We start from the raw sequence: 26,025 nt of genomic DNA, 5'->3' as shown, positions 1-26,025 counted from the left end.
CCATCTAATGAATCTCTCACTCTATCTACCATCTAATGAATCTCTCACTCTCTGTCTACCATCTGATGAATCTCTCACTCTCTGTCTACCATCTGATGAATCTCTCACTCTCTGTCTACCATCTAATGAATCTCTCACTCTATCTACCATCTAATGAATCTCTCACTATGTCTACCTGATGAATCTCTCACTCTCTCTACCATCTGATGAATCTCACTCTCTCTCTACCATCTGATGAATCTCTCACTCTGTCTACCTGATGAATCTCTCACTCTATCTACCCTCTGATGAATCTCCTTGTTTCTCTCCCTCTCTCCAGGTATGCCATCCCTCCTGAGCACGGGAAGCGGTTGGAGAGGCTGGCACAAGGTAAAACACATGAAACACATTTCAAGGTGGCTCAGATCTCCACTGTAGAGGCTCACGCCTTGTAGACGGGTGTGTAGGAGAAAATGTCCCTAGGCTCGAGAAAAGAGACCCGCGGCGACGGTGTGAAGACGGTCCGCTTCCTACCGGCATCACACCTTTCATTATTATTTTAGCCGACACCAGGCTGAAATGGGAGTGTGGGCGCGGTATCAGAAGTTCTCTAGTACCAACATTTGATAGCCAGGAGGAGCCATGTATTTATTTACTGCATTTCTGGCCCATAGAAGCGTGTCACAGTGAAACTGCATTATAAATCTCAATCATTTTCACCCCATTGTCCTCAAACTAATAAACACAATCTATAGTGATTCAGATTATTTTATTGTCGCAGCTTTTTTTAAATGTACAGGAAAGAAACGCGAGATGCTTTTTTTCCCCGGCTCCTCAACCGTAGTAGATTTGTAAACACAATACACAACAAACTATACAATACAATGTATATATATATTTTTTACAAGGTAAAAAGAAAACAACGAAAAGAAAAAGAGAGACTACTCTCTCCAGCGCGTGGCGGTGGTTTCTGATTGGCGTAGTGTTCTGTACGGTGGATTGGATCAGGACGTGATGTCACCCCTGATGTTTATGCGTCTGCGTGGTGAAGAGGTGGCGTTGCTTCAGCTCTAACTCTCAACCAGACGGCCCTGTGACACTTAACATTAACCCTTTCACTACCACACTACCAACATGTTAACACTTTCATTGCCACACTACCAAAGGGTTAACCCTTTCACTGCGACAATACAGAATACAGCCTCCTCCTCCTCTTCCTCCTGCTCACTCATGCACAGCAAAGAACTACCACATTGGCCCGAATAAATAAGAGATGGTATTTCTTGCCGCAAGTGACACCCTGAAAAAAGGAGGGTAGTCTTATATATTCAGGGTCGGAGGTCTCGTGGAAAGAATGGCAGCGACTCTGGATCGATATTCAGCCACTTTCCCGGTAAAGCTAGCGTGACATGTCTGTTATCAATGGATTCCTTGCAATCTCAAGATTCATATGATACCATTGGCTAGCTGTAGAACTGACCTTCAAAAATACGGTGACGTTAATGTTGGATGATCCACCGGCTAACCACCATCTAGTGCAAATGGGGCATTTTAATTTAAAATATGTAAATAATATATATACTGTATCTACTGTGGAGGATACAGGGGTAGGGGAGAGGAAAGGAGGATACAGGGGGGGAGGGATGACCAGGTGAGGGGAGAGGAAAGGAGGATACAGGGGGGGAGGGATGACCAGGTGAGGGGAGAGGAAAGGAGGATACAGAGGGGGAGGGATGACCAGGTGAGGGGAGAGGAAAGGAGGATACAGGGGGAGGGATGACCAGGTGAGGGGAGAGGAAAGGAGGATACAGGGGGAGGGATGACCAGGTGAGGAAAGGAGGATACAGGAGGAGGGATGACCAGGTGAGGGGAGAGGAAAGGAGGATACAGGGGGAGGGATGACCAGGTGAGGAAAGGAGGATACAGGGGGAGGGATGACCAGGTGAGGGGAGAGGAAAGGAGGATACAGGGGGAGGGATGACCAGGTGAGGAAAGGAGGATACAGGGGGAGGGATGACCAGGTGAGGGGAGAGGAAAGGAGGATACAGAGGGGGAGGGATGACCAGGTGAGGGGAGAGGAAAGGAGGATACAGAGGGGGAGGGATGACCAGGTGAGGGGAGAGGAAAGGAGGATACAGAGGGGGAGGGATGACCAGGTGAGGGGAGAGGAAAGGAGGATACAGGGGGAGGGATGACCAGGTGAGGGGAGAGGAAAGGAGGATACAGGGGGGAGGGATGACCAGGTGAGGGGAGAGGAAAGGAGGATACAGGGGGAGGGATGACCAGGTGGGGGGAGAGGAAAGGAGGATACAGGTGGAGGGATGACCAGGTGGGGGGAGAGGAAAGGAGGATACAGGGGGGAGGGAGGTGTTAACAAAAGGCCTTGAAAGGAAATCCACACTACCTTGTTTTAGTCGATGTGTTAGAGTTACTGGTAGCCTTTTGGAGAAACACCTTTCCAAAAACGAGTCTTGAAAGAAGGTCGTCTTATAATGAGGGTTGTCTATCCGGTTCATTATTGTACTTTCAAAAGCGCAACAGAGCGCCGCGCCATACTCCACGTCCCGTTCCTTTCTCCCCCGCTGTGTGTCTCCTCTCCTCCTCTTCATTGTTCCCCCAGCCTCCCTTTTCTCACAACCTTCGTCCCGCACTCCACTCCCTCTCCTGTTGTCCTCATTCTGCTCCTCGTTCTTTCAGAAACTCCTACTCGCTCATCTCCCTCCTCCTGGTTATCTGTCTATCGTTGAGGATGACCTTGGATGTTGCCTGGTGCTCAGAGTGAGGCAGGAAGAGGCTCAGAACAGGGAGTTAGCACAACACATTTAAAAGGCACGACACATTTAAAAGGCAAATCAATAATAACTAACCCGTAACCTCTTCTCTTTTATAAAAAATCTATAATAATTAACACGTAACCTCTTCTCCTTTATAACAAATCTATAATAATTAACACGTAACCTCTTCTCTTTTATAACAAATCAATAATAACTAACCCGTAACATCTTCTCTCTTATAACAAATCTATAATAACCAACATTTAACATCTCCTCTTTTATAATGAATCAATAATAACACGTAACATCTTCTCTTTTATAACAAATAAATAATAACCAACATTTAACATCTCCTCTTTTATAATGAATCAATAATAACACGTAACATCTTCACTTTTATAACAAATCTGTTAACCAACACTTAACATCTCTTTTATAACAAGTAAATAATAACCAACATTTAACATCTTCTCTTTTATAATGAATCAATAATAACACGTAACATCTTCACTTTTATAGCAAATCTATGTTAACCAACACGTAACATCTCTTTTATAACAAATCAATCATAACAACATGTAACATCTTCTCTTTTAAAATTAGCTTTTGATAGAGGCCTGTTTTGCGTATATTCCTTGCCAATTCACTGCTTATATCCAGGCAGGTGAGATCATCTAGCACAGTGCTTCCCAATCCTCTCCTCGAAGCACCCCAGCCGTTCCATGTATTTGTTAAATTCCACCACCAGCACACCTGATTCAACTTAACAAGCCCTTTATTAGTTTAATCAGGTGTGCTGGTGGCGGAATTTAACAAATACATGGAACGGCTGGGTTGACTCGAGGAGAGGTTTGGGAACCACTGATCTAGCATACATGTTGCGTCATTAACATGTGTCCAAGGGACACGTACGGCGTACGCTTCACCCTGATGTCTATCTTCCAAGCGTGACGCAACAGCTGTGCGGTACACGGGCACCACTCTGAATCTTGTATCACTGCCTGGCTTTTCATTCCTTCTCGGACCAGACTGTAGTGCGAGAGCAACGCTGACATAACTCGACGAGCGCCTGTTGACCTATCAACGCTACTGTCTGCACCGGCGGTGAACTGTTTTACGATCTCCTAAAAAAGACAAAAGGCCTTTACGAGCGCTGTAGCGGTGCCTAACAGGACCGTGGCAGTGGTTTCATCACTTGAAAACTACATTCAGCAGCACACCCGTCAGCCGGTTCTCATATCTCCCCCTTATACCGTACTTTTCGCACTATAAGCCGCACCTGACTATAAGCCGCAGCAGCTAAATTGAATGATGTGTACATATATAAGCCGCACTGGACTATAAGCCGCAGGTGTTTTAATGTTTAATTACCATATGTAATTAGCATTGGGACACAATACTGTCGGACAAATAACAAGAATTAACTCATTTACAAGTTGTATTAAGTTTACCAAATAAGGGAACAGATAAATAACATTTCAATGCAGTCAAAAAAGCAATATTTAGATTTTTACATTTTCGGGTTTGGTCACGTCGAGTCACATATAAGCCGCACCGTTATATAAGCCGCAGGGTCGAAAAATGGGGGAAAAAGCCGCGGCTTATAGTCAGAAAAGTACGGTATTCGCTTGATATTCGGTTATAGCTTCAGGTTTTTGGGCAGGGAGGGGGGGGGGGGGGGGGGGGGGGGGTGGTAGGCTGGGTGGAGGGGGAGTAAGAACTTAATTTTCAAACTCGAAGGACAAAATTAAGCTTTAAGTTAATATTACCCTGTGGAGAGCTCCACGTGCTGCCAGCTGCATTTTAATGGGGATTAATAATACCCAGGCTCCACTGGCGCATTATTCACCTTTATCAGCTCCAACAAGCAGCCAGGCAGGCAGGGAGAGAATAGGAGCCCCTCTGTCTTTGTACAAGGCTCTGAAACAATGCCATGAAAATGAAAGATGAAATGGGCCTCGATTATACTGTCGGTTGCATTAAAGTTTTACTGGGAAGACGCTCCGATGGGCCCCCCCCTTTGAGGTACCGGAGAGAGTACAGGCGACGTGTGAGGGCGTTGGAGAGAGCGGTGGAAGAGAAGAGAAAATCCTTCCTCTTTTGATTACGTAAAGGCCCTCCGAATCCATCAGTGTCTTCTGGAGCCAAGGAGCGGCTTTGGTTATTAAAACCATGAAATGTCAAGAGGGGATGTTTGTGGCGTGAGGAGGGGATTGTTAACCCTTTCACTGCGACAATTCACAGAAGGTTAACCCTTTCACTGCCACACGATTGTCGGTTGTGTGATAGTAAAGGGTTAACCTTCTGTTGTGTGGCAGTGAAAGGGTTAATAGGTAGGAAGTGTTTTTTTTTTTACCCTGAAGCTGACGGTACGGTAGCCATCTTTCTAGCTTTCCCTTTTATTTCAAGTTTTTCTTTATTTGTCACATTTTTGTGCTTGATACAGACCAAACACTATACAAAAGATACAATATACGAAATGCAAAAAAGAATCATCATTATCAACATTCCAACGGCGGCATTCGCACCTTCAATCGCGACTCACAGCGCCAACCATTAAAATGTCACACACTCGTGTGATAATATTACGCTGACTGTGCCGTTATTAATATGCACCGTGTTTGACAGTGGAGCGTGTTATCCCCCCCCCCCGGTCGCAACAAGCCCCGCATCGTCCAAAGTTTCCCTCCGATCCGCTTTTCCTCCTAGCCTCCGCCAGCCGGCCATGACCCCGGGGCGTGGCGTCTCGGGGAATGGGTGATTGTGGGACCAGGAAATGATTATGATAATTAAAGACTTTCCGGGCAAGTGCTGCGTCGGCAGCCGCCTGCTGCTGCCGCGACCCCCTTCTGACGGAGAGGAAAGCTCTTTGCCGATAACCTCCCAACCGCCAATTACGTCTCCCGCTTCATGTGAAGAGCACCGGCCCTCCCCAGCTGCCGGTCTGTAACGAGGGGAGAGAACAAAGAAAATAAATACCTCTCGGACCACGTTTCCCCAAAAAGTACCTTTAAGAGAATTAACAATCTCTTTGTCTACTGGCTCACAGGCGGATCTTTTTCGTGAATATGCGCTCGGAGGCGACCTGTGTAAATGGTGCATTTATATAACCGCTTTTATCCAAAGCGCTTTAACATTTTTGTTCCTCACATTCACCCGTTCACTTACACATTCACACACCTTCCGATTACCATACGACCGCTCTACCTCCTGAGCCACTGTGTGTAGGGATGTCCCGATTGCCTTTTTTTGCTCCCGATCCGATTCCGATCATGTGATTTTAAATATCTACCGATTCCGATCGTTTCCGATCTTTCACATTAGTAATCAATTTTGACGCATTTTTGTCAGAAACTGGTGGAGCAAGACAAGTCCCTCTGTTGGCTATAGTCCCTGGAGGGGCGCGAGTGCGGCAGCTCTTGTTATTACATTCACCCTGAGAAATGTGCTTCATGAGAAATATTAAAAGTTTCAATATATGTTTGCACATTAGTATACATTCAGTGTTCGACTTACGGTCTGAAACGCTGACGATAATCCTTAGTCACAGCAAATAAATGACGTTATCCAGGTGAAAAGTTAGTCTGAAAAGTCCGCCTCCAGGCTCCAGTCTGCTGCTTCATGAGTTGTTCCTCCACACGGAATGTCGTCCTTGCAAACATTGCAATTGCTGGACTGGCTTGACTTTCTATTTTAAAATGCTTAGTTCCAACTTCCAAACTTCTAGCTGCTTTTAGTCACAGCAAATAATTGACGTTATCCAGGTGAAAAGTTAGTCTGAAAAGTCCGCCTCCAGGCTCCAGCCTGCTGAGTTTTTCCTCCACACGGAATGTCGTCCTTGCAAACATTGCAATTGCTGTTGGACTGGCTTCACTTTCTATTTTAAAATGCTTAGTTCCAACTTCCAAACATCTAGCTGCTCAAGTGAGTGGATAACAGTGTTTCGGGAGCGACGTGTTGTACTGTTGTGATGTGAGCGTGTAGCCAGAACACCGGTCTAAATTAAAGGGAATGTGTTTGTTGCAACGGTGTAAATTAAAGGTAATGTGTTTGTTGTGGACAATTATTCTGCTCTGTGTGACAATAAATACATTAATGATATATTATATGTAATTTAAAACCAAAACTAAGGCCTCCGTATGAGTTTAAGACGTGAACATGGTCATGTTTGTTGAATAATAAAAAAAAAAAAAAAAAAAATCTTTTATTGACTGCCGATTTTTATTTAATTTCTTTTCCCGATCCCGATCCTCTGAAAAGCACGTGATCGGATCGGGACATCCCTAACTGTGTGTGTTACCTTTTGATAATGTGATGCCTTGACTTGACTTACCTGCACATTCTTTGGTTTCCCCCACGGGTTATCAAACTGGAAAGAAAGTCTGGTAATAGGACACTTGCCCCTGATGAGTAGGTTGGCACATTGCACGGTCGCCTCCACCGTCGGTGTGTGAATGTGAGGAGCATACATTGTAAAGCGCTTTTGATAAAAGCTGCTATATGAATGCACTGTTTATCCCTTTCACTACCACACTGCCAAAGGGTTAACCCTTTCACTGCGACAATACAGAAGGGTAGACCCTTTCACAACCACACTACAGAAGGTTAACCCTTTCACTACCACACTTAACCGTCTGTAGTGTGGTAGTGAAAGGTTAACCGTCTGTAGTGTGGTAGTGAAAGGGTTACACTAGTGATGCACGTTATATCGGCCGCCGATATAATATCGGCCGATGTGGTCATTTCTGAAAATAAGTTACAAAAGTAAAAGAAAAATGCGTGTTTGGAAAATAGCTCTTTATTTGATCATCATAAAAAAGTGTTTTCTATACAGAGATATCGACATCAGTAAATATCGGTATCGGCCAGAACAGCAATATTAATATCGGTATCGGCCACAGTTTTCACATCGCTGAATCACTAGGTTACACTGATCCGTGTTGTTGACGTCTGGCTTCATGTGACCCCCCCCCCCCCCCCCCCCCCCCCTGCAGGTTTCTTCCCCGGCAGCTCGCAGGGCTGCGACGCCTTCCTCCGCCACAAGATGACCCTCATCTCCCCGTCCATCCTGAAGAAGTACGGCATCCCCTTCGACAGGGTGCGTATTGTTGTTGTTATTCTGTGCGTCAACTAGGGCTGGGCGATTAATCGATTAATTCGAATGAATGATTTAGGACGATTTTGAAAAATTTAAATCGATTTAAAAAAAATATATATATATTCTATTTTTATTTTTTATTTTTTCACCTTTTATTTGACAAAGTGTTGTTTGGTGAAAGTTAGATTTGCACTTTATTAATCCCAATAGGGAAATTCATTCTTGTTTGATGATCAAGAGGCACCTTTTATGAAGTGAAGTTTGGTGAAAAAGCAAGTTATTGCACTATTAATCCCAATAGGGACATTCATCTTTGTTCAATAGTAACCTTGTATTGTATTATTGTATTGTATTATTATTTTTGTAAGTGAAGATTGGTGAAAGTTAGGTTTGCACTTCAATCCCAATAGAGAAATTAATCTTGGTTTGATTTTGTTTTTGTGTCAAATGAAAACAAAGGTTATTTGAATGATTTCCTTGGCGTTTCTAGTTTTCAAGAGAATTTTTTTTTAATTAAAATCGTAAATCGGATAAAAAAATATATATATCTGAGCCCTACCGTCAACTACACTCGTTCACTAGATAAAAGGTGAGCGCTGGGATTCTTGACGTGGCATTTACGAGGTGCAGTGAGTTTCGTACTTGTAACGCTTATCTGCATGGGCCATGTGTGTAGCTTGGCCAAGGGTTGCACAGTCACTGGAAGAGGGGAATAAGGAGGTGTAGGCAGTGCCAAGGAACGAACACACACCCACACACACCCACACACCATAGCCTCATAAACCCTAACCTTAGCCGTGAGATCATAAACCCTAACCTTAGCCATGAGATCATAAACCCTAACCTTAGCCGTGAGATCATAAACCCTAACCTTAGCCATGAGATCATAAACCTTAAACCTTAGCCGTGAGATCATAAACCCTAACCTTAGCCATGAGATCATAAACCCTAACCTTATCCATGCAAGAGCATTTGTTGTTAAATCTCAATATTGACTGTCTGACTGTCTTGAGTATGGTATCCGTGTCTAAACTCGAGGCCCCTTTGTGATCGACTAGTAGGTGGAAAAGACCAGGTTGCCCACCTCTGGTCTAAAGGAACAGCTCTGTACACTGAAGAGGAGCGCTGAAGTGAACTGCTAGGAGAGGAGCTGAAGTGAACTGCTAGGAGAGGGAGAGGAGCTGAAGTGAACTGCTAGGAGAGGAGAGGAGAGCTGAAGTGAACTGCTAGGAGAGGAGAGGAGAGCTGAAGTGAACTGCTAGGAGGAGGAGAGGAGAGCTGAAGTGAACTGCTAGGAGAGGAGCTGAAGTGAACTGCTAGGAGAGGAGAGGAGAGCTGAAGTGAACTGCTAGGAGAGTGAGAGGAGCGCTGAAGTGAATCTGCTAGGAGAGGAGAGGAGAGCTGAAGTGAACTGCTAGGAGAGGAGCTGAAGTGAACTGCTAGAAGAGGAGAGGAGAGCTGAAGTGAACTGCTAGGAGAGGAGAGGAGAGCTGAAGTGAACTGCTAGGAGAGGAGAGCTGAAGTGAACTGCTAGGAGAGGAGAGGAGAGCTGAAGTGAACTGCTAGGAGAGGAGAGCTGAAGTGAACTGCTAGGAGAGGAGAGGAGAGCTGAAGTGAACTGCTAGAAGAGGAGAGGAGCTGAAGTGAACTGCTAGGAGAGGAGAGGAGAGCTGAAGTGAACTGCTAGGAGAGGAGAGGAGAGGAGAGCTGAAGTGAACTGCTAGGAGAGGAGAGCTGAAGTGAACTGCTAGGAGAGGAGAGGAGAGCTGAAGTGAACTGCTAGAAGAGGAGAGGAGCTGAAGTGAACTGCTAGGAGAGGAGAGGAGAGCTGAAGTGAACTGCTAGAAGAGGAGAGGAGAGCTGAAGTGAACTGCTAGGAGAGGAGAGGAGAGCTGAAGTGAACTGCTAGGAGAGGAGAGGAGCTGAAGTGAACTGCTAGGAGAGGAGAGGAGAGCTGAAGTGAACTGCTAGGAGAGGAGAGGAGAGCTGAAGTGAACTGCTAGGAGAGGAGAGCTGAAGTGAACTGCTAGGAGAGGCAGTGATATGTCACCGGTCCTTTGGTGTTCTTCAGGCACAGTGTGGGAAAATATAAGTTCGACAACTAGCACCCTCTCGTTTCAAAAAGCTTTTCAACGGTTTGAACACAGTTTGCTCTGAATGTCTGGACCATTAATTCCTTACTTGAAAGACGTCATTCAGTCATAAAGGAAATATCCCAAGTATTTGACGGATGACCCCCCCCCCCCCCCGGCAATAACCGCTCTTGATTTGATTAATTTGGCTCGGGGAAAACCAAGAGAAGGGATCGAGTTATGATTCCGTTACGTTTTCAATTTCCATCTTTTCATGTTTCCGTGTTGGGAAATTAATCGCGATGTTCATTTTTTTCTTTTCCTTTTTTTTCTCTTTCTTTTTGTTCTTGTGTGAATAATTGGTTGACGACGTAGCCCCCTCACGGTGCGGAGGTGAAATGGAAGATTAAAAAGGAATGTATCTGCGTGGTACAGACACAGCACTTCTCCTGCTGTCAGCAGAGGCTCCTTCCCCGTCTGAGTTCTTCCCCCGTCTGTCTCCTCCTCCTCCTGCTGTCCCCTCAGGACGTCCTTATCACAGCGTACATGTTACCTGATTAACACCCACATGTTTCCCTGATTCCTGTGTAAAAATAAAAATCTGTCTTCTCACTCATGGCACCGGGAAAGTAACCTGCAGACATTTTATATCTTTAACTACTGTCTTTAGTTTAAGGAGCCCTCTCGCTCGCTCTCTCGCTCTCTCTCTCTCTCTCTCTCTCTCTCTCTCTCTCTCTCTCGCTCTCTCTCTCTCTCTCTCTCTCTCTCTCTCTCGCTCTCTGCCCTCGCCGTCTGTAAATCATCAAATAAGGTGACATGCGTCATCATTATGCACCCTGAAATCCCCTTTTAAAAAAACAATCTGCTGAATGACATGTTTCTAATTTGCTCAATCTAATAAGCCTCCGCTCTACTTCTACTGGTTTAAGCTATTTTACGTCTCACTCTATTCATTTCATATAGTCCCAGCGAGACGGGGAGACGGATGTCTCCCTCTCTCTGTGTCTCAGGTTAAACCCCGAAAGCGTTGCCAATGCTTTGTGCTCGAGGTGTACTTGAACTAATGGTGTTTAGTGCGTAGAGGATTCACCTCTGAACACACACTCGCACACAAACACACATTCACACAGACTCACCTCAGAGACGCAGAATAAAGACCCTTTCAAGTTAGTACCAAGTAGAACTAAAGCCGTCATGTTTGATGCAGGGTTTCAGTTAGCCGGTAAATAGCCAATGGCCTTCTATGGTTATCGTCAAATATAAATCTTGGCTGGTTTATATATATATATACTTTTTTTTTTGAATATATATATATATATATATATATATATATATATATATATATATATATATATATATATATATTACAATGACTGTGCGTTAGTGTGTGGCAGCTGGGCTTACTGAATGCACAGTAGACCTGCGACGAGAGAGGCAGTGACATCACCTTCTGCTAGTACCATGCAGTTAAGGGTTGAAACTGTGCAGTTTTCTACAAAGATGTGATTTTCACTTCTTCTTTCTTTTTTTTTTTTACCTACCTGTAAAGCTGAGACTGCAATTTAAATACCCCGGTTTATATACTTAACCTCAGCATCACCATAATGACCTGCAGCACAGAAACAACACGCATACAGACCTCCCTGTCACTATGCTCTGGCCCCCGACAGGCCACACATACAGACCCCCCTGTCACTATGCTCTGGCCCCAGACAGGCCACACATACAGGCCTCCCTGTCACTATGCTCTGGCCCCGACAGGCCACACATACAGACCTCCCTGTCACTATGCTCTGGCCCCGACATGCCACACATACAGACCTCCCTGTCACTATGCTCTGGCCCCCGACATGCCACACATACAGACCCCCTGTCACTATAGACCACCGCAACACTTCCGGGATTCTGAAATCGGGGAGGAGATAGCGGGGGGAGCATATGAATGAATGTGGATGAGAGCCGTGATGTAAGTGGTTGCAGCTACGGCTGTGGGGGTGCTAGAGACATGATCGAATAGACTTGTATGCGCCTGAATCTCCTGAACACGGCGCAACCCATTCCTAATCGATCAGAACTAAATCGGTCGAGATCAAGTCCCTTTTCCAGCACCTACTCCCCATACACATGCGCAGATTGTCAACGGAGTCTGGACGACGCGAGATGACGCACGAATGAATGTGGACTGTTCCATCAGAGGGGGGAGCTTCGGTGGTAGTGTGAGTGGCTACAGACCGCTGCACTTAAATATAAACATTAGTCCACCTGGAGACTCAATGAGGTAATTGTAGATGTCGCCATAAGACGCGTCTGGCCATTTAGTGGGATCATTGTTTCATTATCCTGTTCGGCTGAAAGGACACTGGCCACCGAAGCTCCCCCCTCTGATGGAACAGTCCACATTCATCGCGATCGACTGGTTGGTGACCACTGACATACAGTATTATGTTCTTATGAATACATATGCATATAGATCATTTGCTATTATATTTAGAAATGACATATACAACTTTCCTTATCACAGGCCACACATACAGACCCCCCTGTCACTATTCTCTGGCCCCAGACAGGCCACACATACAGACCCCCCTGTCACTATGCTCTGGCCCCCGACCGGCCACACATACAGACCCCTCTGTCACTATGCTCTGGCCCCCAGACAGGCCACACATACAGACCCCCCTGTCACTATGCTCTGGCCCCCGACAGGCCACACATACAGACCCCCCTGTCACTATGCTCTGGCCCCGACAGGCCACACATACAGACCCCCCCTGTCACTATGCTCTGGCCCCCGACAGGCCACACATACAGACCCCCCTGTCACTATGCTCTGGCCCCCGACAGGCCACACATACAGACCCCCCTTTCACTATGCTCTGGCCCCCGACAGGCCCCGGTGCTCTGTGTACTAAGATAAGATATTCCTTTATTGATCCCCTTGGAGAAATCCGGGCAGCATGGGGGAGGGGAGGTACAGGTATGGGCATGGTAATAGTAGAAGACATAAATATAGGCAATAGAACTATAGAAGACATAAATATAGGCAATAGAACTATAGAAGACTTAAATATAGGCAATATAACTATAGAAAAGATAAAAAAATAAATGGTGTAAACAATATAATTAACTCTGAATATAAGAATATGAGCAAGTAAACAGTGTAATCAAAGGTGCAGATGAGGGTCTGTATGCCCTATCGGTTATATTATATGTTACAATAAAACACTATATATACTATGAGTAAGTAAAGTATACAGTATACAACAGGTGCAGTATACATAAAGTATGCTAACTGGCATGATAATGCGTTATGTTGTAGTCTGTGCAGTTTAGGTGGTAAGTCATACACACTTAGTGATCAGACATTCCTAGTAGTACTAGTAGTAACCAACAAAGGCCTTTACTGGATTAGACTGAATCTCTCTCTTCCTTTATCTGACTTTTCAGACTTTCATGTCAGGTTTCCTACATGATGTTAACTTAAACTGTAATACAGGAAATATACTCCATGTTCCCTATGCCTGTTACATGTACAAGTAGGGTGGTGCCCCCTGTTATTGATAAGCAATTACATTGATTTTGTTCGTTACAATATTGATATGAATCATAATCAATAATCTTAACTAATAACCACCCACCTCATACTATAGTCTAACCATATACTCTGTATTATAGCATATACAACAGTGCTGTATATAACGCATATTTACATTTATATTTTTATATTTACCGCATATATGTATCCATATTTGTCTGAATATACCTGCATATATCCCCTCTATATACTTACTTATACACATGCATATAACCCATAGCTCTGTATGATAACATGTACAATAATGCTGTATATACCATATATATATATTATTTATTCTTACTATATATATATATATATATATATATATATATATATATACACACCTGTACTTACCTGCACAAAATCCTTTTACATATCTGTAGATAATAACAATAATAAGATATATATATATCTGTACATATCTTACTAGTTACGCTGCTGGCCAGTATGACTTACTAGTATACCATACTGTCTTTATACCTGTATCACTGTACATATTATACTACAACTCTGTACATACATCTGATTAGCACTACACTCAGTAGTACTAGTTTGTATATTTTGTACCCAGTTTAATCACCTGTACATTGTATATTGCTGTTGCACTTTACTGCTACATTTGCACTCTGGTTGGATGCCAAACCTCTTTTTCGTAGCACTGCACTTGTGCTGTATGATGACAATACATTTTAATCTAATCTAATACAGATGTTGATTAATCAAGGCAATATAATTCATCGCTGTGAATTACATACTACAGGTGGAATGAACCTGTTTTGTTTGTCAAAATGCAACCAGATAATTTGTCAAGATGTACATGTTGCCAGGATGCTTGCAGACCGCTGAACCGTGGCTAACTTGGCCACTACTCCTCGCCTCTCGGCAACCCCAGGCTTGTCTCCGTACGGAGCAGAACAAAAGCCCAGTAAAGATCTTAATTTGCGCAGGCTTGCTTAATTCCCTGTTGCCACGCTCTCTGGCTCCGGAATAATTGCGCTTGTACTGCCTGGAATGGCTGTGGAGCCGCCCTAGAGCCACCAGCCAGCAGACGTCAGGGGAGAGGAGGAGGAGGAGGGTTAATGTGGATGTTAAGAGCCAGTTCCAGTGTTTTGGCTCCTCTCGGCTGATCTGCAGGGCTTGTCCCCGTCTCTGCCAAGCCCTCTCATCTGAGGCAACGTTTCCTTAGGTGAAATTTACTTGTGAATTCTGGCAGATGTCTCATGCTGCTCCCTCCATAAAAACAACAGTGTTTAATAACACTGGTATGTTTTCTTTTTCTTTTCCAGGGCACTATATTAACTTATTACTAGCATACACACACTAGGGGTGTGGACATTTCTCGATTCTAAGATGCATCGCGATGCAGACGTGGACGATTCTGCATCGATGCAGTGACGGAACATAATAGATAAATAGATTAAAAAAAATATATATATATATATATATATATATATATATATATATATATATATATATATATATATATATAATAATACTTTTTTTAATACTCTCTTGCTAGCTTTTATGTTCTTTTAAAATGTAGTGCTTTGGGATTTGCTCCACAACTATAAAGCGCCCTACAAATCAAATATATTATTATTATTAAAGCTAGTGCTCTGGTCATGCATCCACTCTGCTGGGTATCAAGACACCTTTCTAGTATCTGTATCATGCAACACTAGTAAAGACATTTATTTTGACATTCTGATTTAAGAACTTTCTAAATAAAAGTAAATTTATATTTAATTAATTGATGAAAAAGTAGCCATGTGCAGTAATATAGATTATAAAATTGAGGATGTAATATATTATTGAGCTGCATCGTAGAATCAAATCGTGGACAGCTGAATCGTAATCGAATCGTGAGGCCAGTGAAGATTCACAGCTCTAACACACACTAGGGTTGGGTACCGTTCACATTTAAACCGATACCGGTACTGGTACCAGTTCCTAGAATTCGGTATCGGTACCCAACGGTACCTTTATTTTGGTACTAAATCATTAATTTCAGATGGAAAAAATATCCAAAAGCCAAATTGTTTTTGCATGGACACCTGGATGAGGGATTTCATGGACCTATTGTCAATGGAACGAGCAGCTTCAACGCTCGCTGAACATGACCATGGAGAGGACGGCCCCTGGATCTTTATAAGGACATATTTGGAGAATAGTTATGACTGAATGTAGAAGTGTTTGATCTGCTTTTATTAGTTATTTATTTAGAGAATTTTCTTAACGCACCACACAAACTAAATTGCATAAATATTAACATTATCTGGCCATCCTCTGTAAATATGATCAAACTCCTCTCCTCGTCTGGTCTTTCCAAAGACCCAAGAGACGGGACAGTAGTATATATATATATATATATATATATATATATATATATATATATATATATATATATATATATATATATATATATATATATATATGTGTGTGTGTGGAAAAGGCTTCCTCTTGGCTAGTAGTATATTACACTCTTATACTAAACATGTAAAGATTTTGGTACCGATTTATCTAGCGTGAATCTGTACTTGGTAGTAGTACTGATGTAATTCGGTCTGTACCCTCAAAAGTACAGAGTTCGGTACCCAACCCTAACACACACTGCTTAGGCTACGGCTGCTTAGCTAGTTGTATTTGTGAAGCGCTGCTATATGATGTTCACTGATCTCTGTCTCTCTGTCGTCTCTCCGTCTGCACAGATCACTCAGAGCGAGGGGGGAGTTCATGGTCACCTTCCCCTACGGCTACCACGCCGGCTTCAACCACGGCTTCAACTGCGCAGAGTCCACTAACTTCGCCACGCTCCGCTGGGTCGACTACGGCAAGATGGCAACTCAGGTGAGCCTCGGTCGGTGGTGTATGCAGCCTGCACGAGCCAAATGACAACTTTGGTTGAGTTGGCCAAATAGAGCAAGACTCATGTCACGTTAACTTAGCACGACGGTGTAATGCATTTCTGACGGTACCTAACGCTACATTCACTCTGCGCGGTCTGAGGGCGGGATCCACAAGAATGGATTGCAATGTATCCCGCCTGTTGGATTTTGATCAATCAGCCAGTATCACGTCTTCGTCTGTTTGGCTTGTGTTATCCTCTCCATCCACTGACCTCTGCGTTGTGTTTGTTTCTCTCCGACGTCTTCTCATACTGGCTGTACAATCCTTATCTTTCCCCGTTAATGCAATCCGCAACCATAATAATTCACCACCTTCGTAAGAATTCGACACCTTGACAGCATGATACCTTTCTTGGAAGAGCGTTGTTTATTAAATAAACAGAACCTCATAATCAGATGTTATCAGATTGTATTGTCATTGCTATCGCCTCTCCTGCTATTCAGTCCAATAGTGGCTCAGGCCTTGTCGTTAGCCAAAACCCTCCTAGTGTTAGCCGAAGCTAATGATGTGGCATCCCCCCCCCCCCCCCCTCTCTGTGATGAGAGGAGGGAGCCGTCTCAAAGTCTCTGATGCTGTCTTCTCTCCCGTGGGATTCGTTTCTTTGTCTGCCCTAGTCTGCCTTACACCCGGAAACACTGTCGGATTTATAGGATCTTCGTCATAGCAACGACGGCCTCGCCCCTCTCCTGGTTGTCATGTGACGCGCTGTCATGACAACTGCTAATAACCTTTACCACACATTCAAAACGTTTCATTACTGTCAAACCCTCCATCGCTCTGCTCTCTGTCTCTGCTGCCTAGCTGTTATCAGTTTGTTTATGTGCCGATGGCGACCTCGGCATGCCCTGAGCTCTCAGTCTGCTGCTGCAACCCCATCTGCCCAGTTTGACTAGAGATAGACACACACATGCAAACCCTGATGCAAACCCTGATGATAATGGTAATGATGATAATGGTATTACCCTCTTAAAGCTTGTCTCTATATATCAGTTATAAACCAAATATACATTGAAAAAACACCGATTTCTTTCACCGCCCTGAGACTTTCAGTTGCTTGCATTGGATATTATCAATTCATTGCTTTGTTTCCTTTTGCATCTTTGCTTAGTTTACGTGTATTTGACGTTATTGACAAAGATATGGCCTGGGGGGTAACATTAGCTTTACTTAGTACTACTGGTCACATCTAGCTTTGCCTTTAGCTTAGCTTAATGTTAGTGACAGCGATGATGCTGGCGGCTAACGTTAGCGCCAGCAGGCCATGTAATTCTGTATCAATTCATTGTCAATTTTATAGCTTGGCTTTCTTTCGCACCTAGCAGAAAAGCACACAGGGGGGTTGTTCAGTCGGCGGTTGAGGTGCTTTAGTGGCTTAACCGTTGCTAGCTGCTAGCTAGTAACCAGCCGCTAGCTAGTAGCCAGCCCCCAACTGTAGTGCATGTGTTAGAAGATTCAATTCAATTGAACCCAGGACCTTCTTGCTGTGAGGTGACGGTGTTAACCACTACACCACCGTGCCGCCTGACACGGGACACAGTTGTTTACATGAATCGCACACGTGTCCCCGTCCCCTGCTGGCATGTATCCGGGTCTCTAACGAGGCTTGAACTAGTCTTTTTCCGTGACACCGTCACAGCCGCTTCAGTCCAAAGAGTTTGCAGGAGCTTCGCTTGCGTCGGCAGACATTCCCCAAAGGAGGCAGGAGACACGGAGCAAAAGATGATGTGAAGCGATGTCTTGTTCTGTGCCGGTACACACCGTCTTATCACCTGCACACACCGTACTCCACGCACGCTTCCCATTGACAGTTGTTTGTGGAGCACCGGTCCCACACAGACCACTGCTCCCACAAACGGTTTCTTTGCCTGGAGCTGTTGAGCATGAAATCGGCGCGGGGGGGGGGGGGGGGGGGGGGGGTGCGTACCAGAGTGTCATCAGTACGCTTTCTCCCTCTCTTCCCGTTCTTTCTCCCCACAGTCTCCGATGTTCAACTTCATTTTCCTGTTCAATTCCTTCTCTGTTCTCCAGAGGGTGCTGCACACACACACACAATCCCTTTTCCCCCTCTCTGCTTGGTTGCATGTCAGATTTATGAGGTGCCAGTTTGCTGCAGTAGTTGTTCTTGTTCTTTCCCCTCTCTCTCTCTCTCTCTCTCTCTCTCTCTCTCTCTCTCTCTCTCTCTCTCTGTCCGTGTGCCAACTGTCTTTAAAGAACCAGTAAGACCTCCAGTTCGCTCTCTGTCAGCCCCCCCCCCCCCCCCCCCCTCTCAGGCCCCTGTCTCGGTCCACTTACCAGGGGGATTTTCTCCCCTCACACTCGTCTGAATCAGATGAAGACGGATCGGTCGTCTTTGCCCCATCATTCTGGGTCGACAAATTGACAGCTTCCAAACCCCCGAACAGCGCCAGAGGACTGAAGAAGAACAGCTTGGCCACCGAGAAAGAGCCACACACCCTGCAAGAATGACGTCTCCCTCCTCCCTTCCCCTCCTCCCTCCCGTAGCTCAAACGGTTGTCTGTTCAGGCCGTTTCTTGTCTCATCTTCCTCCTCTGCCCCCCCCCCATGCAAGACCTTTATGCCGGCACCTAACGTGACAGTGAAAGATGGGCCTTTGAGCTCAATCTGTTCCGTTTTGGGGCCTGCCGGCCGCTGGCGGAGCGAGGAGGAGGGTGTATCGGCACGCTGTGTCGAGTCACAAGCCCCTCCAACGCTGACCTGCACGTCCAGCTGACACACCTGCAGCGAGGGCCACCTTCTGTCAGCGTTTAAATCCGGATTACCAGACAACTGGTAGGGCACACGCCGACGTGGTGAGACACGGTGGGACATCAACAGCTGCTAAAAAGACTGTACTGGATTCCCTCGGTAAGGAGAAGGACATGTCCACATTCTGTACGTATCCACGCCCCACGCTGCTCACAAAAATGCACACATCTCCCCCTTTAGCCTTAACGGAGGCAAACGTTTGGTCTCCCCTGTGCCGTCTGTCCTCTCCAGCACACTGGCTTACAGCCATGTCTCCATGAATATTAGGGGTGGCGGTCTCTATTTTCACGTTGTGTTGTTGTCCTGGCTCTCAGCTCGTCAAGCTTAGCTTCCAGTGACCTCGCGTTAAATAGCAGGAGGCTATTGGCACAAGCTGTCAGCGTTGCATGAAAGCCTCCTGTCTTACGTCTCTCCTACGGTTGTCTCCTACTTACTTACTACGATACCCGTTTTAAATGTTTCTTCAAATCGCTTGCCGTTCTGTGATTATGTTGCATAGCCAGCCGGCCAAACTCCCCAGGGAAATAACAAATGCTGTTACTTGTTACCACTGTAGCAGCCAGCAGCACTTTAGATAGTGGTCGCCTTCCGGTTTTGCCATGGAAGAATAAAAGTCCCTCCCAACATTTGTACATTTCCATGCTGCACATCGTCACGTTTTCACGATGCAAATGGTCAAATTGTGTCACGCTGTATCATTATATCCTTATAAAATACTGTACAATACATAAGCTTTGTTTTTTTTGGTGAAGTGCCCCTTTCAAAGAAATCCACTTTCTCATAACTGTAAATCACTCACTATGGTCTTGATATTCTTCCAAAATGCAGAAATCACGTTTTCCCCCCACTTGGCGAAGGCATGATAGACGCATGAGGAACGCTTTGATCCATCATCAAATCATGTTTCATAACCAGGAATAGTGTGTGCATCAGAAACGCTACAGTCAGGTGAGGCTGGGTAGCGTAGAGGTCTAAGCACTCGCCTACCACCGCAGAGACTCTGGGATCGAATCCAGCTGTCAGCGGTACCTCCGGCTTGGTCAGTCGTCTCTACAAACACAATTGGCAGTGCCCGCGGGTGGGAAGCCGGTGGAGGTATGAGTCCTGGTCGTTGCAAACAACGACTCCTACTGGTCAATCGGAGCGCCTGTTCAGCAGGGAGGGGATCTGGGGGAAATAGCGTGAACTAGGGCTGGGCGATATGGCCTCTAAATGATATCACGATATTTTTTGGCTCTATCGCGATACACGATATATATCGCAATATTTTGACCATTTTCTCTAAAGCACTTAAAAATGCTTGATTTAACCCTTTGATGGATACGGTCACGCAAATATGATGATTATAATAGTCCCTGTAACATATGTCTGCATTAAACCATGAAGATGCTTTCAAAAATAATTTAATGGAAAGTTTCTAAAATTGACACACTAATACAGAAAAAAAATTATTAACATCCAAGACAATTTATATAAAAACTCTTGGGTGTCTAAGACTTTTGCACAGTAGCCTACTGTGTTTTCTATCCACTTTAGCCAAAAACACACATATTGTATGGATGAGGGTTTGTGCAAAACATCACGATGTCCACGATACGTTTAAAAAGTGTATCGTTAATGAACTGTACCCGATATTTATATAATATCGTCATATTGCCCACCCCTAGCGTGAACATCTGCACACGTTACGTTCCCCCAGTGAAACTCCTCGCTGTCAGGTGAAAAGAAGCAGCTGGCGACTCCACATGTATTGGAGGAGGCGTCTGATAGTCTAGACTCTATACCCTCCCCAGACCAGCATTAGGGCAATGCGCGCAACGACCAGGAAGGGAATTGGCATTACGACTATATTGGGGGATGGGAGAAAATGAAAGGCAAAAAAAATTAAATAAGTTCCAATGATTAAAAACTGTGTCGAGTAAACTTTTATTTATAAAGCATGTTTTAAAAACAACAGAGTTTACCATAGTGCTGTACAAGGTTTTGTAAATAATAACACATTCAAATAAAAGCAGGCATACAAAGATCAGTACATAGAAGAGACACAAGCAGCACAAAAGAAGATTCAAACGTTTGTGAATAGAACTATGTTTTAGGTGATGGCCTTTTTTAGTTTTTTTGCACGATAAGTCAAGCCAGTTGTTTCAGAGAACAATGTGAATCTCTGAGAATGTGAGGGCAGGCATTGCTGTTCTCCCGATTCTATATAATTGCTACACCCAAATGTATGTATCCTTGTTTTGAAGACATGCAAGCAATTACCGTATTGTGCCAAATATAAGACCTATAAGACTTTTTACTAGGGGTGTAAGTAACGTAAGTTGGAGAGGAAGGAGGATGTCTGCCGGCACACTTCCTCCTCAGTTTAAATTTTTTTGTGATCAAATCTTTTAATAAATGTTTTCCACATGAAACAAGACACAACACAATACAATAATAATAATAATAATAATAATAATAATAATAATAATAATAATAATAATAATAATAACAATAACAATAATAATAATAATAATAATAATAATAATAATAATAATAATACATAAAAAGACATCACAGGACAGTAACTTATTATAATAATGACAAGACAATAATAGAGACAGACTGTATAGTGACCATCTTGAGCCCCCTCCATCACCAGACACAGCAGCCACGATCCCCATCCCTCGAGGACCCCGAGTCCGGCGCCCCAGCGAGTCAAAGCATCATGCCTCTTTAACACCACGACTCGCGGAGACCCCGAACCAGGCTCCCCCCCACCCCCCCCCCCCCCCCATTCCGAGCCTGCGACCATGTTGGAAACAAGTCGACAGACTTTCACATGTTATCCTTGTACCCCTTGTTTTTATACTATTGTATAAATTGTATGTACTAAATAAAAATAAAATCATCCAATCAAATCACCCACAGCCAAAGGGGCCCAAAACATATACATAATTAAATATACAAAAAACATAATAAAAAAAAGAAAAACCAATATAGATGGGCACTCGCTCGCTTCCCCCCCCACTCACCCCAGGACCTCAACGTGAGTTACATACATAATATATTATTCAGTAATCGAGAGTTATATGCGCTCTTTTAGCTTTGCAACAGCAGCCAACCAGATCGCGATATCCTCCTCAGCTTTTACTGACACAACATGAAGACAGTGCCATTTAGCTGAACACCTTTATCCAAAGCGACTTACATGTTCTGACTGTACAACAGGTCAGCAGGAAGGGTGCAACTCTTTAAGTAACAATGTTCATCAAACAGTCAATTTGGGTACTAGAGTCTTGAGTGCATAGTAGTAAAGACATAATAGCATAGTAGGTAGTAATATAGACGAGGACAATTATTTAGTAGCAAAGTGTATGATGGTAAAAGACAGTACGAAAATCAACGGTGGAAAATCGTGGGGTTTCGGCTGTCCTCCTGACTGTGGTTGGAGGTTTGTTCCACCATATTGTGGAGCAAGGATGGGAGTGGCTCTGAGGCGGCTCCTCCCTCCGCTGCACGATGTGCCATGTGAAGGACTTTGATTCAATTGTAACAGTTAGTGTGAAAACATATCTTCTGTATTCAGTGTCGGACAAGGAATCAATTTGCGGAAGTAGAATTTCACTAGTCAAGAAGGTGGTTTTAATTTAAGCTGTAGAAATTAGACCTTTTTATGGGTTTTACTGTACTGGTCGTGTCCGAACAATAAGAGCTTATATGAGCAATTTCACAGTGTTTCATGCATCGCTGTTAGGAGGGTTTTTCTTTGTTCAGCCCAACTCTGTGATTTTATTAATGATTAATATTATTATTTATTAAGCCATATTTATTTAATTTTAAAAGTTGCATAGTCCAGGTTTAACCAATCAGCAAGGTCACAGAGGAGACATTAGAGGCAACAAAAACATCACAACCAGCCTGGCCAATCACAGAGATTGATGAGACAGATGATGGATAATTGTCATCCAGACTTAAACAAAATCATAACTAACATTACTTAAGTGGTATAGAGGCTTTTCACAAAATGTTTGCAAAGTTTCTTTCTACATGGCTGCCTGTAACCATTGATTAGTACATTTGAAAATAAAATGCCTAATTTCTGTGCAGCGGTATAGAGTGGGCAAAACATTGGAGACGCACGACATTACTGTTCCACTGTGACCTTGTTTAAATAGTAAATGGACTGCATTTATAGAGCGCTTTTATCCAAAGCACTGGATGGAGTGCAAGGTGCCAAACTGCTCACTGGGAGCAGTTAGGCGTTATGTGTCTTACTCAAGGACATTCCTTCCAACAAGGAGGAGAAATGGACATTCCAAACATTCTGTGCAAAGCCTCCATTGCCCACTGCCACCTAAACGGAGCAGACCTATTATCAATGTTATTTAGTGTGTTTGCAACTGAATGTTCATTGTGAAAAGGGCCTAGTGACATTGAACTCAAACACCCCATGAAATCACCATGGCGACTGTTGACACAGCTCAGTCTCCTGAGGATATCAACAGAATATTGGATCTTTTACCTTACTTGTTAATGGTAACAGATTAAAGACGGTGGTCTAAAATCTTAGAAATCACAAGTTTTCTGTTCTAGGGTGCAGAATAACGTAGTGGTGTTTTACAGTGCATTTGACCATAAAGGATAAAAAATAAAGGCAAAATTCATAGTGGATCAAAATCTGTGCCTATAGGGAGGTGTAGTCTGACGTCACTTTGGACCACAAGGGATGTAGGGATTTATCATTGGGAAAACGGATTATCGGTTAATGTAATAATTCTGCCTCATGAACATTGGAAAGCTTTCCATTTTTGCACAAAATGAGTTCCCTTCTATCACTAACATTATTGTTTAAGCATTTGTGGTTGAAGAAAAAATTCGGCGATGTCTTTTTTAACGATTAATTGCAAATATTTTCATGTTGAGCTATAGATTGGGTCTTTCAGGATCCTGTGCGCCTTGCTGATGCACCGCTCAGTGAATATACCATCTACGGTGGATAGTTTGCATCCGCAGATCTCTTCGGCCGTTTGGCACTACTCTCTCCAGCGCTGGGTGGTCGTTCTATTTGGCGTTTTTTTCCGAACCACGCGGCGGTGCATCCCGTCAGCATCCCGTCGGATGTGTCAGCCAGTGAACGCTGCTCCCCTTTACTTCAGTGTCACACTGTCTTCTCATTGCATCTGCCCTTGGGAGTACAATGGGGCTTTTTTCTGTCTGGGAGAGGAGAGAAGAAACCATCACACCACTCGTCCATGTTGAAAGTGATGAGGACATGACTTTTTTTTCACATTTGCTCACTGGTCAGTGCCGGCAGACAACACTGAAAGCTTGTTATTATTAGACTCTGTCTGCACCCAGGCCTATGTTAAGTGATGGGGAGTGTGTCTTGCATTTAGTTGGGCAGAGTTCTAATATATTATTAAACGTTATTGTATGACAGTTCTATAGTGGCCACATTCACCACTTGCCCTAACCCTGTCTCAACCTACAAACCACTATGACGATAGTGGCATCATATAAAACTAGAGGCCTTGAGGAATATTTTAACTAAAGGTTTGACATTTGTATTTAAATATAATCCTGTCAATTCCCATGGAAAGTTTCCGCCTTCGAATATTCCCCTGAAATGTTGCCACCCTAAAGCCATCTCATCACTGAAGTATTTACCACAGAATTATGAGCTGATGCCAGTGGCAAGAAGTTAGTCTGGAGCCCTCGTCACAAAACCATAGTTCATAAGGAGCATAGAAAACAAGACATGCCCACATTCAATGCACTGTCATCAATGAATGGCGGGTGATGGTTGCATAAAACAAAACATTCCATTGGAGAGAGGGGGGAGCTTTATGGTGGATATTGGCGTCTGAAATGTGCTTGTTTGGAGGCATAGGAGAGCAGAGGAACACAAATGTTAACACAGGCTAATTATATTAGCATAGATTCACATTTATTGTCATTATACAGCGAAGTACAGTACAACAAAATATACAAATTAGTACTACTGAGTGTAATGCTAATCAGATGTATGTACAGAGTTGTAGTATACTATTGTACAGTGACGCAGGTATAAAGACAGCATGGTAGTAAGTCATACTGGCCAGCAGCGTAAAGAGTAGGATATGTACAGCTATAGATATAGTAAAGGACTATGTGCATGTACGTATAGACAGGTGTGGATAGATACTGTATATATGTGGTGAGTATGTGTATATACATGCTAGCAGCTATATACAGCATTATTATTATTATTATGTATGCTATCATACAGAGCTATAGGTTATATGTAGGCGTACAAGTAAGTACATAGAGGGGTTATATGCAGGTATATTCAGACAAATATGTATATATATATACATATATATATGCAGTAAATATAAACATAAATGTTCATTTGCAATATATACAGCACTGTTGTACATGCTATCATACAGAGTATATGGGTACTACTAGACTATAGTATGAGGTAGGATTATTATGATTACTATGATTACAGTGTAGGGCAGTTGTAGACCGGGAAAGCAGTAGGTAGGTATAAATTGAGTATAGTTTGGGTGACAGAAACTAGGATATAGGCAATGAAGTCAGTTGTGAGTATCTAGCTAGAAAAGCTGTTTCTCTCATTTACCTGATGCTGATGATTTCATATTAAAATCTATGGATTGATATTTGGGTATTTCTGGCAGCGGTGGCATCATTGGTGTAGATGTGGAGCTGTGTGTTCTAGCCTAGTCTCATGAGACTTGAGGGACAGCCAACACTACAGGACAGTAGACCAGACTCATTAGAATTTGAATGCTGGATTCTACTGTGCCCCCCCCCCCCCCCCCCCCCCCCCTTCCTACTCAGCATGTACAGCTGTTGTCATTGAAG

General features: G+C 43.8%; 1 protein-coding gene across 1 annotated transcript in view; it reads left to right on the top strand.

The window, feature by feature from the left end:
- Window positions 1-26,025, top strand: part of kdm4b (lysine (K)-specific demethylase 4B) — a 136,961-nt gene that overhangs the window by 65,041 nt on the left and 45,895 nt on the right. The window contains 4 exon segments of the mRNA XM_084309027.1: window positions 320-369; window positions 7,748-7,851; window positions 16,209-16,223; window positions 16,225-16,347. Of these exon segments, the coding sequence (XP_084165153.1) occupies window positions 320-369; window positions 7,748-7,851; window positions 16,209-16,223; window positions 16,225-16,347 (292 nt within the window).

The sequence above is a fragment of the Notolepis coatsorum genome (genome assembly GCF_963971535.1).
Source record: "Notolepis coatsorum genome assembly, chromosome: 2".
Lineage (NCBI taxonomy): Eukaryota > Metazoa > Chordata > Actinopteri > Aulopiformes > Paralepididae > Notolepis > Notolepis coatsorum.
The sequence above is the reverse complement of the archived record's forward strand: the minus strand, read 5'-3'. Positions and strand labels throughout refer to the sequence as shown.